General features: G+C 48.1%; 1 protein-coding gene across 2 annotated transcripts in view; it reads right to left on the bottom strand.

Annotated features, from left to right (window-relative positions):
- TDRD9 (tudor domain containing 9) overlaps nt 1–14,654 on the bottom strand; it is a 60,407-nt gene that overhangs the window by 34,898 nt on the left and 10,855 nt on the right. The window contains exons 2-8 of one of the 2 annotated variants that reach the window (XM_060181085.1): nt 14,469–14,587; nt 11,177–11,268; nt 9,985–10,206; nt 8,013–8,135; nt 5,397–5,477; nt 3,851–4,015; nt 2,276–2,379 (exon numbers count right to left, since the gene is read on the bottom strand). In XM_060181085.1, coding sequence (XP_060037068.1) covers nt 2,276–2,379; nt 3,851–4,015; nt 5,397–5,477; nt 8,013–8,135; nt 9,985–10,206; nt 11,177–11,268; nt 14,469–14,587 — 906 coding nt within the window. Of the gene's footprint in view, nt 1–2,275; nt 2,380–3,850; nt 4,016–5,396; nt 5,478–5,699; nt 5,903–8,012; nt 8,136–9,984; nt 10,207–11,176; nt 11,269–14,468; nt 14,588–14,654 lie in introns of those variants that run through there. The other variant, XM_060181084.1, reaches the window with a different exon arrangement.

Below are 14,654 nucleotides of genomic sequence, written 5' to 3'. Positions count from 1 at the left end.
CTCCCCATCTGCAGGAGGTCGCTTCGCAAGCGGTGAAGCAGGTCTGTGGGTGTCTGTCTTTCTCTCCTCCTCTCTGTCTTCCCCTCCTCTCTCGATTTCCTTCTGTCCTATCCAACAACAACAACAGCTATGATAACAATAACAACTACAACAAGCAAAATAACAAGGCCAACAAAATGGGAAAAATAACCTCCAGGAGCAGTGGATTCGTAGTGCAGGTACCAAGCCCCAGCAATAACCCTGGAGGCAAAAAAAAAAAAAAAAGTTTTCAATGAAAACCTGCAAGCTACTGACTACTCTGAAATACACAAAGTAGCTACTGAAAAGCACCTACACTTCCTTTTTCAGCTAACAAATGTTTTATTAGTGATCTAATAACAGTATACTGAGTTACAGGGGTCTAGTTCCACAAAACACCCAACACTAGAGTTCTAGAAAAGCATCAACACTTCTATCTTAACAGTATAAAGACACACGTTTTGGTTTCTGTTTATTAAACAATTTGTCCTGCTTTGTATCTTACTGCCTTTCAGACACCAAGTTGCAGATGCTACTATGATGCCATCTTGACCTCCCTGGGTAGATGACTTCACCAGTGTTTCCTGGAATCTCACCTCTGTAAAGCCCTACCCAACTAGGGAAAAATAGAAACAGGATGGGGTGTGGATCGACCTGCCAATATCCATGTCCAGTGAAGAAGCAATTACAGAAGCTACCTTCTGCACCCAAAAAAGAAATTTGGTCCATATTCCTAGAGGGGTAAATGATGGAGAAAGATGACCAGAGGGCTCTTGTAACCCCATTCCAGCAGGACCCAAAGCATCTGTCAACATGAACCTTCTTTTCATACTATCACTGAAATGAAAGCAAACCTGAAAAACGCCAGACAAAGCCAAGCACTTACGGAAAAGAGAAGAGGAATTCCTTTTCCAGCCATGACATCATCTCCCCAGACAATAACTTGAATCACTGGCATATCAGATTTCAGGCTCAGAGGCAAAAAGAAAAAGGAAAAAAAAAAAAAGTAGTATATCCGGGAGTCGGGTGATAGCACAGCGGTTAAATGCAGGTGGCGCAAAGCACAAGGACCGGCTAAGGATCCCAGTTCGAGCTCCCGGCTCCCCACCTGCAGGGGAGTCGTTTCACAAGTGGTGAAGCAGGTGTCTTTCTCTCCCCCTGTCTCCCCCTCCTCTCTCTATTTCTCTCTGTCCTATCCAACAACGAAGACATCAATAACAACAACAATAACCACAATAATAAAACAACAAAGGCAACAAAAAGGGAAAATGAATAAATAAATATTTTTTAAAAACTAGTATAGCCACAGGCCCTTTGGAATTTAACTAAAATATGCCTACTAGCTATCTACAAAATGGAGGACCCCCCAGCTCTTCATCCGCACTATTCCAGCCCTTAGGTCCACGACTGGTCAACAATTTGTTTGGCTTTGTATGTTACCTCTCTTGTCAACCACCAGGTTCCAGATGTTAGCATGATGCTAACCAGACTTCCCTGGACAGACAACCCCACCAATGCATCCTGGAACTCCGCTTCCCCAGAGCCCTTCCCCACTAGGGAAAGAGAGAGGCAGGCTGGGAGTATGGATCAACCTGTCAACACCCATGTTCATCGGGGAAGCAATGACAGAAGCCAGACCTTCCCCCTTCTGCACCCCACAATGACCTTGGGTCCATACTCACAGAGGGTTAAAGAATAGGAAAGCTCTCAGGGGAGGGGATGGGATACAGAGTTCTGGTGGTGGGAATTGTGTGAAGCTGTACCCCTCTTATCCTATGGTTTTGTCAATGTTTCCTTTTTATAAATAAAAAAAATTTAAATAAAAAAATTAAAAAAGAGAGAAGAGGAAAAAAGGAAGGATATTCGGAAGTAGAAATAGGTGTAGGTATGTTAGAAAGAAAGCAAAAGCAGGACTGTAGAAAAAGTGGGCAAAGACACAGATGCAGACGCAGACATGGACATGGACACGGGCACGGGCACGGGCACGGGCACAGCCACAGCCGGCTACATATAAAGCCAGCCCGTATCGGTGACCTACTGCAGTTTCCGCTGGAGGGAGGTGGGGACACAGAACTCTGGTGGTGGGCTCGGTGTGGAATTATACCCATTACCTTATAATTTTGTATATCACTATTAAATCACTAATTAAAAAAAAAAAGCACACACACACACACAAAGACACTAACTGGTTTCAAGGTGTGTGACAGTGTTTACATCCCAGTGATCAGAGCACTTTACCAACAGGAGCGGCTCTTACCCACTTTCTTTCACATCCATGTCATCAAACATCTGAATGAGCGCAATGGCGATGTCGTACATGTCTTTAGTTATCACCGGCTCCTCCAGGAGATGAGGAGAGAGCTAGAAACCGGAAAAGAAGAGTTGGCCTACCAAGGAGGGATTACAGAGGTGATCCTGGGGCTCCCTCCTTTCAGATCACGTGACGAACACCCCAAACCAACAGCAGCCTATAGCTGAGCCCTGCTAAGTGTCACACACAGCTCAGGTGCCCAGCATGCATGTCTTCAGTCTCCCGAGGTCACTGAACAAGGCAGCGTCTAAGGAAGAACCCTTGGGCAGGAAACCAGCTCAGGAGGCGTGGACTGAGCTGCCTGAGCCCCTGTGTGCCCAGAGCCAGTGCCCTTGCTTGTCAGGCCCCTCCATACATGCCCTGGTACTGCCAGGTGGCAGCCTGGGTACTCACAAACCCTTGGTATCTGCCCATCAGAGTGACCTTGTGATGGCTTGTGCGTGTCCAGACCACTTTTCACTGTGTGTTAAGACACAGCAAGCTGAGCCCAGGTCATTCACAGAACAGCAGCCTTGATCCCACAGGCTCAGAGGGCAAAGCAGGCCTCTGCCCATGAGTGTCCAGGAAGGGCCTCTCAGTGTCTACATCTCTACCACACCCCACAGGAAGTGAGGGTTCAGTGGGCTCTGGCTAGGGAAAGCAGAGCAGTAAGGTCTGAGACTTTCACAGCCCAGAAAAGGCAGAAACACTTCTCTCTCAGAGTCAGTGAGGGCCTGACTCCGAACTCCGGCTGCACTGTGTGAGCTGACACCCATCCAGGCACTGGCCACCCATCTCCTGAAACACCGTCATTGTCAAAACTGGAGAGAGGTGGGAAGACAAGAAAACCCACAGAAAGTGGAGTGAGGGTCTGTCCTCTCTCCTTCTGAAACAGAAAGGGCTAGGCAGGGGAAGTGGCTCAGTGGTTGGATGCATCTATGAGGCCCTGGGCTTTTAAAAAATTATTTTACTGGGAGTCGGGCAGTAGCGCAGCGGCTTAAGCACACGTGGTACAAAGCGCAAGGACTGGTGGAAGGATCCCGGTTCAAGTCCCCGGCTCCCCATCTGCAGGGGAGTCGCTTCACAAGCGGTGAAGCAGGTCTGCAGGTGTCTATCTTTCTCTCCCCTCTGTCTTCCCCTCCTCTCTCCATTTCTCTCTGTCCTATCCAACAAAGATGACATCAATAACAATAATAACTATAACAAGGGCACCAAAAGGGAATAAATAATATTTTTTAAAAAATTAGTTTACTAAAAAATGAAGTGTGAAATAAAATTACCTCTCACCTAATTTCTCCTAAAAATTTGTAGCTGACTGCAGAGTAATGTTTACTTTTTCCATATTACCAGGTTTCCCAATACACTTATTGTGTTTGCAGTTTCTCACAAAGAAGCCAGGCGTCTCCTGCTGCTTGTTCTCCAGTTCTGTTCCACACCGTCTCCACTCTGGATTCCCTTTCTGACAGAGCCTCACACAACAGCTGACAAGAATGGATGTGGGCAAACATAGGCTCTCAGTCAGAGAAACATGTTCCAACGTACCCTGTTATGATGAATGTGCTCCAAGTCATCGAGGTAGTGCTCTTCAATGGAATGAGGCTTGCCTTCCACCTCAAAAACGTAGGCAGGGTTCATCTTGTTCTGGACAGGGACGGCAAAATAGTCTGCAAACTCTTTACAGTTGATGGTGGCTGACATCAGGACCACCTGTAGATTCAGAGACCAGGAAGTGAACAACTGAAATGAGATGTTTCAAGTCCCAGGCTTGTCTTCTGCTGTAATGATGTCAAGACTTTCATGGAATGCCTCTCTCCTCCGTGCTCAAATAACTTAAGGCTTCTTCTTTTTATATATTTATTTATTTTCCCTTTTGTTGCCCTTGTTTTTTATTATTGTAGTTATTATTGTTGTTGTCGCTCTCAGCTAGGACAGAGAGAAATGGAAAGAGGAGGGGAAGACAGATGGGGGGAGAGAAAGATAGACACCTGCAGACCTGCCTGCTTCACCGCTATGAAGCGACTCCCCTGCAGGTGGAGGGCCGGGGTGCGAACCAGGATCCTTATGCTGGTTCTTGTGCTTTGCGCCACATGTGCTTAACCCACTGCGCTACTGCCGGACTCCCTCTTAAGGCTTCTTCTTATTTTATTTATTTGTTTATTTAAGAAAGGAGACATTAGGGAGTCGGGCTGTAGCGCAGCGGGTTAAGCGCAGGTGGCGCAAGCACAAGGACCGGCATAAGGATCCCAGTTCGAACCCCGGCTCCCCACCTGCAGGGGAGTCGCTTCACAGGCGGTGAAGCAGGTCTGTAGGTGTCTATCTTTCTCTCCTCCTCTCTGTCTTCCCCTCCTCTCTCCATTTCTCTCTGTCCTATCCAACAACAACAACAACAATAATAACTACAACAATAAAACAACAAGGGCAACAAAAGGGAATAAGTAAATAAATAAATAAATATTAAAAAAAAAAAAAAAGAAAGGAGACATTAACAAAATCATAGGATGGGGGGGTACAACTCCACACAATTCCCACCACCCAATCTCCATATCCCATCCCCTCCCCAATAGCTTTTCCATTCCCTATCCCTCCGGGAGCATGGACCCAGGGTCGTTGTGGGTTGCAGAAGGTGGGAAGTCTGGCTTCTGTAATTGCTTCCCCACTGAACATTCTTCTAACGCCTCACAGAAGCCTCTGACAGCACTGCCTGTGACTGCCTAGACACTGCTCCAAGACTCAGCACCATGTGAGTGTCAGCTATCATTATACCACTTTCCAGAGCCTAGAGAATACTTCTGAATCTCGTGCAACTGAATCACCCTAAGGTACACTGAACTCTGGTCCTGCCTTTAGCCTGTTTACTAGAAAGATCTGGAGGCTGAACATGACAACAAAACTGAAGGGTCACTGCTTTCACATTTCTTGTTAAAATAAAGAGAAGCATAGCTATATACTAAGGAGAGTGGAGCAGAGAGCAAGCCTAGGACTTCAAGCGTGGAAAGAAAGTGTGCACTCCACCACTGAGCTACAGCCAGCCCGCTAACCAATAAATCTTCCCCCTAAATATTTCTGTCACTGGTAACAGCAGATTTACCTTCACAAAGCGTGAGTTTGTTCTCAGAAGTTTTCGGACTACCAGCAGCAGAAAGTCCATTTCCTCAGTTCGTTCGTGCACCTACAGAATAAAAGGTAGCGGCATCCCCACAGCACCAGGCAGGGCCCATGGTGCCCCCAAAGACTCAACAGGACAGTAACGTCATAAGACGGAACTGAGGAACAGCTGGCCCGCTTGTTCTTTAAGCAGAATGGGGGGGCGGGGTGCGCCCATGCCTGGAGGGGAAGGGGACTGAGGAAGCCTCTGGCACAGAGGACTGCAGCCCCCTGCAGGCAAGATCACAGAAGCTGAGGTGGTGGCGTGGTGCTGTGTGCCAGGAGCTGGTGGAGACTGTCGGAAAGAGGGCAGATGCACAGGCAACAGGTAGGCCAGGCTCAGGGGGCTCCACGGCAGCTCCCCAAGCTGAGCCCCAACACTGTCGACTCCCTGGAGCTGTCAGTCCAAGGCTCAGTGGACAGCCTCAGAGGAAAGAACTCCATCCCGACCTCAGGGAAAGACAGAAGGAAAACTCTGACCCAGACTGTACACTATGCTATCTTGTGGGTGGAGCGCACACCTTCAAGTGTGAGACCCTGGGCCTGCTTGCTGGTGCCACATCAGTGCATCATGGTCAGCACCAGGGAGCTCCATGAATGGTGGAGCCATGCTGTTGTGGATCTCCCTCTCCCTTTCTCTCTCAACAACAGAGTACAAAGTGGCCAACCCCGGAGGCAGCACAGTGACTAGAGGACTAGACTTAAAAGCATGAGGTCCTGAGTTCGATCCTAGTCTCATGGGCCAAAGTGATGCTAGGGCTCTCTATATTAATAAATAAATCGGGAGTCGGGCGGCAGCGCAACGGGTTAAGCGCACGTGGTGCAAAGCACAAGGACCAGTGTACGGATCCCAGTTCGAGCCCTCGGCTCCCCACATGCAGGGGGGCCACTTTACAAGCGGTGAAGCAGGTTTGCAGGTGTCTTTCTCTCCCGCTCTCTGTCTCCCCCTCCTCTCTCCATTTCTCTCTGTTCAATCCAACAAGAACAATAATAACTACAACAATAAAAACAACAAGGGCAACAAAAAGGGAAAATGAATAAATAAAAATTTTTTTAATATTTACAAAATTAATTAATTAAAAAATAAATAAATAAATCTTAAAAGAAGAATATAATCTGGGCCAGGAGACTTCTTAGCAGTACTATACAAACACAAGACCCTGGGTTTATTTTCCAATGCTGCATTAAGAAAAACAAAAGAGGGAGTCGGGCGGTCGTGCAGCCGATTAAGCGCACGTGGCGCAAAGCGCAAGGACCGGCATAAGGATCCCGGTTCGAGCCCCCGGCTCCCCACCTGCAGGGGAGTTGCTTCACAGGTGGTGAAGCAGGTCTGCAGGTGTCTGTCTTTCTCTCCCCCTCCCTGTCTTCCCCTCCTCTCTCCATTTCTCTCTGTCCTATCCAACAACAATGACAACAATAATAACTACAACAATAAAGCAACAAAGGCAACAAAAGGGAATAAATAAGTAAATATTAAAAAAAAGAAAAAAGAAAAGATAATATTGTTCTTGCACTGCTAGATGGAAACCATCTGTGAAGTGTTTAAATCACCACCAGGCTGGAGTTCGTCGCGCAGCTGAAGCTCGCTGGCTGCAGACATCTGCACTCTACACACACTAACCTCCTCTACTGCGGGGCAGCAGCCACCACGCAGAGAGCAAAGCCCACTCTGGTTAAGACTTGACTTCTGGGGCTGGGTAGTTAGTTGTACACCCAGCAGAGTGCACCCTGTGTCTTGCACAGAGACCTGATTTCCAGCCTACAGGCCTCACCTGCAGGGGGAAAGCTTCACAAGCAGTGGAGTAGGTATCACCCCCTTCTCTCTTTCCCCCATCTCTCTGTCTCTCAGTTGCTATCAAATAAAAAGAGGGAGAAAAGTAGGGAAGAAAGAAAGGAAAAGGGGGCAGGCGGTAGCGCAGTGGGTTAAGTGTACATGGTGCAAAACGCACGGACTGCTTAAGGATCCCGGTTCAAGCCCCCGGCTCCCCACCTGCGGGGGGGGAGGGTTAGGGGGGAGGTTGCTTCACAAGCAGTGAAGCAGGTCTGCAGGTGTCTATCTTTCTCTCCCCTCTCTGTCTTCCAGTCCTCTCTCGATTTCTCTCTGTCCTACCCAACAACAACGACATCAATGACAACAATAATAATAGCAACAACAATAAACAACACGGGCAACAAAAGGGAAGAAATAGCCTCCAGGAACAGTGGATTTGTCATGCACCGTGCCCCAGTGATAACCCTGGAGACAAAAAAAAGAAAGAAAGAGACTGCTGGAGGGAGAGCTGACGTGGTACAGGCACTGAACTCCAGTGACAACCCTCCCTGATGGTAAAAAATAAAGATCTGACTTCCAGAAAGAAGTGCCAAGGTTGGCCTGAGGGCTGTGCTTGCCAGCCTGTCTGCTAAGCAAGGTTGTCCTTTCCTGGTCCTTGACTTCCCCAGCCAGTGGTGTAGTGGAACCAGGCCAGAGGAGACTGGCAGAAAGCTCAAACTGAGCAGAATGAGGGCTGTGGAGACAGGCTGGCCGGAGAGGGTGGCCGGCCCTCAGGAAGGCAGCGCTCACCTCGTCAATGAAGATGTGTGTGAACTCCACTAGACTCTTAGCGCTGACGATTTTCTGAAGCAGGACTCCAGTTGTCATGTAGATCAGCTTAGTGTCTTCTGTGGCTATTTTCTCTAACCCTACCTACATTGAGGGAGAAAGAGAACATTTTCAGATGTAAATGGTGCAGGGCAAAAGAGCTGGCTCAGTGGTAGAGCACAGGACTTGTAAACATGAAGCCACAGGTTCAATCCCCTGCACAGCACACAGCAGAGCTCATTTGCAAACTCATTCTCATTCTCTCACTTGCACGCACACATGCTCACTCTGTGTCTCTCCCTCCCTCCCATATACATCACCTCACTCTCTCATAAAAACCAACCTTGAAAAAATGGGTTGCGATTGAAGACCCCACCAATGTGTCCTGGAGCTCAGCTTCCCCAGAGACCCACCCTACTAGGGAAAGAGAGAGGCAGACTGGGAGTATGGACCGACCAGTCAACGCCCATGTTCAGCGGGGAAGCAATTACAGAAGCCAGACCTTCCACCTTCTGCAACCCACAATGACCCTGGGTCCATGCTCCCAGATGGCTAGAGAATGGGAAAGCTATCGGGGGAGGGGGTGGGATATGGAGATTGGGCGGTGGGAATTGTGTGGAGTTGTACCCCTCCTACCCTATGGTTTTGTTAATTAATCCTTTCTTAAATAAAAAGAAAAAAAAAAAAGAAAAAATGGGTTGCATTTGGGCTAGGGAGATGGAGTAATGATTATGCAAGAAAGCCTGAGGCACCACAGGCCCCTCAAAGGTTCAGCCCCACCGGAAGGCAGAACTGAGCAGTGCTATGGTTAAAAGAGAGGAAGAAAAGAAAGAAAAAAAAAGTTGCATTTTATGACCACAGAATGTGAGCTCAGAGCTACAGAGATGCAGAGGTCACACAGGCTCCTAAGCTGAATATGGGCCCCAGATCACATCATATCGATGGGATTTACAGTCAACAATATTTATACACCTTTCCTGTATTTGGGAGCTACTCTCTTCCCTGATCCAGCTTTCTGGTCCTTCTGCCAGCCATGACATCACCTCCCCAGACAATAATTAGGATCCACTTGCATATCAGATTTCAGGCTCAGGCAAAAAAAAACCACTAGTATAGCCATAGACCCTTTGGAATTTAACTAAAATATGCCTACTAGCTCTCTACAAAATGGAGGGCCCCCCAACTCTTCATCTGCACTATTCCAGCCTTTAGGTCCATGACTGGGCAACAATTTGTTTGGCTTTGTATGTTAACTCTCTTGTCAACCACCAGGTTCCAGATGCTAGCGTGATGCTGACCAGACTTCCCTGGACAGACAACCCCACCAATGCGTCCTGAAGCTCCACTTCCCCAGAGCGCTTCCCCGCTAGGGAAAGAGAGAGGCAGGCTGGGAGTATGGATCAACCTGTCAACACCCATGTTCATCGAGGAAGCAATGACAGAAGCCAGACCTTCCACCTTCTGCATCCCACAATGACCTTGGGTCCATACTCCCAGAGGGTTAAAGAATAGGAAAGCTATCAGGGGAGGGGATGGGATGCAGAGTTCTGGTGGTGGGAATTGTGTGAAGTTGTACCCCTCTTATCCTATGGTTTAGTCAATGTTTCCTTTTTATAAGTAAAAAATTAGATAAAAAGAAAAAAAGAAAGGTTGCATTTAACCGCTATTTTACAATGGAGGTAGGGAAAGCAACAAAAAAAGACAGTGCGCACACTACACCGAGACCTTCCAGCCACAGGGGTGGAGTGGGGACTGGGTGTGTGCAGTCACACTGCTGACTGTGCACCAACACAGCTTCCAGACACAGTGATGGAACAAGAAGGACAAATCACACCAAAGACCTGAGTTTCACTCTTCCTGTCCAAGCCCCAGCCCTCTAGCAGCATCTGCCTCTCCAGCAGGAAAACACGGCGGCCTCCCACGGTCAAGCCCACTACAGTGTCCATCTGCCCACCTGGTAGCCCACCAAGCCGCCCAGCGTCCAGGCGCGCTCCCTGCTGATCCAGCGGGCAATGCTGCTGGCCCCAATCTTGCGGGGCTGGGTGACCACAATGTTGCAGTAACTTGAGCGCTGCAGGGAGTGGTCCAGGATGTACTGTGGGAGCTGTGAGCTTTTGCCACTGCCTGTGGCCCCATGGATAATGACCACAGAGTTACTTTCTATCAAAGAAATGACCTAGAATTAAGAAAAAGGCTTTCAAAACGACTACACTGTCAACAGCAATGAGTTACCTATGAACCAAAATGTAACTACTGCCTCAGGGCCTACAAGTTAGCTCACCTGCACAGTGATCCTGCGTTGCCATGCATCTGACGCAGGTTCGAGCCCAGCCCTCCCTACTCTGAGCAAGTGCTGGTGCTATGGTGTCTTTCTCTCTCTCCCTCTGCCTCTATCTGGAAAGTTGTCAGTAAAGCAAATAAATGCGGAAATAACTACTTGGATTTCAATAGCTCTGACTAATCTAAATTTCTATTATTTTAAATTATGTAATGCACCTCCATGTAATTCTATTAAGAAACATGAAACCACAGCTTATGACACTTTAACATTTTGTTGAAATTCTTCAGATACATTTTTAAACAATCATCTTCCACTGTTTCACTTACATTTGCCATTTGAAAAAAAATTAATGGATGGAGAGAGAGCAAAACTATGACAGTGGGGGCCGAGTGGTGGTGCACCTGGTTGAACACACATGTTATAATGTGCAAGGACCCAGGTTCAATCCCTTGGTCCCCATCTGCAAGGGGAAAGTTTCACAAGTGGTGAAGCAGTGCTGCAGGTGTCTCTCTCTCTCTCTCTCCTTATCACCCCCTTCCCTCTCGATTTCTACCTGGCTCTATCCAATAAATAAATAAAGATAATTTTTAAAAATTGTAAAAAGGGGCCAGGTGGTGGCGCACCTGGCTGAGCGCGTGTATTACAACGTGCAAGGACCCGGGTTAGAGGGGTCCTTGCACCTGCAGGGGGAAAGCTTCATGAGTGGTGAAGCAGGGTTGCAGGTGTCTCTCTGTCTCTCTCCCTCTCTATCTTCCCTTCCCCCCTTCCCTCTTGATTTCTGGCTGTCTCTATGCAATAAATAAAGATAATAAAAATCATTTAAAAATTATTTTTAAAAAATTTTAAAAGCTGACAACAACGTTACCTCTTCTTTACAGCGACTGATGGGCAGGTCAGGATATTTGTACGCTGTCTTGGGGACACAAGTCACACTGCCAGATTTGGCCGGCCGCAGACCTGGATGGAGAAAGACACACACAGTGCCGCTATCCGAAAGCAGACAAGGAAGCCAGGCACTGCAGCTAACCTACAGCGCAGCACGTGTGCATACCCACAGAGCCGCAGTCTGCGGCAGATGCGCAGCTCCTGCAGTATGCACTGGGTCACAGAGAAAGCCTGAACATGTCCTCCTGCCTGTCACAGCCCTCAGCTCTGTGCCTCTAGTGGAGCTTCCTAAGATGAAAGGCCTACAGAGCCTACCACCTGAAGACAGCACCAAAATGCTGCGCGGGAACGCACTTCTATCTGCGTTCAGTAGCATTCTCCACCATGCTAACTGTGTGTTCTTGTTCCTAGAGTGAAATGGTAGGGAACAGCCAGGCGTGGCCTGTGACTCCCAGCAGGCATGTGGCCCAAAGCTGGCCAGCCCCGGCATCTCACACACAGACTGTCCTTTCGCTGGGCCACCAGTGCCACCCCAATCAGGACTTGGCAGTTCAACAAAGCACCCAGATCCACAGGATACAAACTTGAGAAACTGTTTTTGCTTCCAAAACAAATGAGCATTTAGACTCGCCAGTCCCTCTCCCCCCACCCCCCATTCCCACACCCACACACATCCCACACCCTCGTGGCTTTTTGCTGAGGGCCCCCGCCTGGCTGAGAGCACGCTAACCAAGCCCGCTGCTCTGACAACCCTGCTGTGACCTGCGGGCCTGGATGCCATGCACTTCGAAGGCTGCGACTCTGAGAGACAGAGACTTTCTAGAAGCCATGACTGTTCTATCTAAGCTTAGTCCTTTCTCTATGGTACACACAACTCGCTCTGACGTTTTGGGGTCACTGAGCCGCAGCCCCAGCACAGCCGCGCCTGAAGGCAGATGGGGGAGGGCACCGGCTCACTGGGCCTTCCATCTGTGCAGCAGCAACAGAATCAGAAAACCAGAAATGAAGGCGGCAGGCTAGAGGGGAGCAAGAAAACAGGTCGTTCCGGGCAGATCAACAAGCTACCAAGGCAAATGACATGACCCAAAGGTGACAGGAGAAATGCTTGGACCTGAACACTTGCTGTTCGTTTTCTTATTCTCTCTTTTTCCCAGGGTACTAACATTAAAATACTGCACATCAACTTGGGAAAACCAGAAACCAGGAAAAAAAATGCTAGTTTCTACTAAGCCACCTCACCACATCATCCCCACCAAATCCAGAGTCTACCTAAGCTAGCAGTGAGGGTTCTAGACGGGTCATGAATTTGGTGTTTTGTTTGGTTCATTGGTTGATCTTTCTTATTTATCAGAATATCGTTCAGCTCTGGCTTATGGTGGCATGGGGGACTGAACCTGAAACTCTGGAACCTCAGGCATGACAGTCTCTTTGCACAGCCATTGTGCTATCTCCCCATCCTGTGTAATAAATCTGAACTGGAGAACTTAATCATACTTCTCATCTTAGAATTTAGACACTCTTGACAACTATCAAGGGAGTGGATGGGATACGGAGTTCTGGTGGTGGGAATTGTGTGGAGTTATACCCTTCTTATCCTATAGTTTTTGTCAGTGTTTCCTTTTTAAAAATAAAAGAAAATAAAAAGAATTTAGACACTCTACAGTATAGAAAGTAAGCTTAATTACTGCATTACTGCTTCAACCATAAAATTAAATCTTCAAAATAAACATCTCACTTTCTCCAAGTGTGCGATGTATTATGAAGATAAAATTAAAACAAACTCAAGTGCTTCCATTTTCAGATATTATATAGCCCACATAGGCAGATCTTCTAAACTAGAGGAAAAGCTGTAAGGGGTGGAGACACCACTAAAAATATCACCAAATTAAAAGGAGGTGGCACCACAGCATTTAATCACAACCCAGACACTGTCCCCGGAGAAATCCAAGACTGTCACACAAGAGCCACAGAAACCCTGCAGGAGGCCACAGTTTAGAAACATACACAGGCTATTAAGAAATGCAATTAAATCTCAATCTATTTAAATGACTTAGTTTTTTAACTATATAAAATCATTCCACTGAATGTGCATCCTTGGTTAGGAATAATTTTCTTTTATTATTATTATTTATTTTCCCTTTTGTTGCCCTTTTTATTGTTGTAGTTCTTATTGCTATTGATGTCATCATTGTTGGATAGGACAGAGAGAAATGGAGAGGGGAGGGGAAGACAGAGGGGGAGAAAAAGAGAGACACCTGCAGACCTGCTTCACCGCCTGTGAAGTGACGCCCCTGCAGGTGGGGAGCAGGGGGCTCAAACCCGGATCCTTATGCTGGTCCTTGTACTTTGTGCCACGTGCTCTTAACCTGCTGCGCTACCGCCCAACTCCTTGGGAATAATTTTCAATGATGCTTATGCGAACAAAACACCTGTGTAGCACCAAAATCAGAAAGTATTTGTGACAGGGAAAAGACAGCTCTCCTGGGACGGCCCCTGCTGTGTTGTGCTGTGCCCATGATCTGGATTCAAGTGCGGCCCAGCCAGCCCATGCCATGCTGGGGGGTGTTTTGGTGCTATGCTGTCTCACTGTCCCTGTCCCTCTCTCCTTTTTTTTTAAATGTCTTTTTAATATTTTACTTATTTATTATTGGATACAGACAGAGAGAAACTGAGAGAGAAGGAGTGGAGAGAGATACAGAGAGATATCTGCAGCCTTGCTCTACCACTTGTGAAGCTTTCCCCTGCAAGTGGGGACCCGGGGGCTTGAACCCAGGTCCTTGAGCACTGTAAAGTGTGCGTTTAGCCTGGTGTGCCACCACCTGGCCCCCCTGGAGCTGCCCCCTTGGAACCAGGAGCTGTGAAGCCCCAGCAACAAGAGACACAAATAGTCAGAGTACGAGGTCATTGCACTTCCCAAGAGTGGGTAGGCAGCAGGGGCCCTCAGCTGGCAGAGGCGTGGAAGCAAGTTTGTGCTATGAGTACAGACAAACGGACACAAGTAGAGAGAGGTGTGCACTGTAACCACACCAGTGTTCCAACACTGCTGGGACAAGTCAGCACCAGCCAGCAGCTTTTTTAGTTCCCTGACTCTGGTCTGGAAGGCAGAGTCCCGACTCACTCCAGGAAGAAGGCACACCCACCTCTTTCTCACTTCTACTGACAGAAGCCTCCTGCTCTCCTGGCTCCCACTGCCCATACCCCGACGCCCCACTGGCCTCTGCTGTTCCAGCTCCACTCCAGCTCGCGGATCTGGGGTGTAGACGGCTGCTTACCTGGCCTGCGGGGGGCATCCCGGGGGGTGGGCAGGTCCAGCTGCTGGGCCTCCAGCTCTCTGTACTTGTTAATATACTCCACTTCTGAGCGCTTTCGGTCACGTGGTCTGCAAAGTATACTTAAAAGTTAGCATGGTGTCCCCAAGAAGAAGCCCTTCTGTGCTAGAGAAACTCTTGAATAAGTTG

The sequence above is a fragment of the Erinaceus europaeus genome, chromosome 22 (assembly GCF_950295315.1).
Source record: "Erinaceus europaeus chromosome 22, mEriEur2.1, whole genome shotgun sequence".
Taxonomy (NCBI): domain Eukaryota; kingdom Metazoa; phylum Chordata; class Mammalia; order Eulipotyphla; family Erinaceidae; genus Erinaceus; species Erinaceus europaeus.
This window is presented reverse-complemented; position numbering and strand designations above follow the sequence as displayed.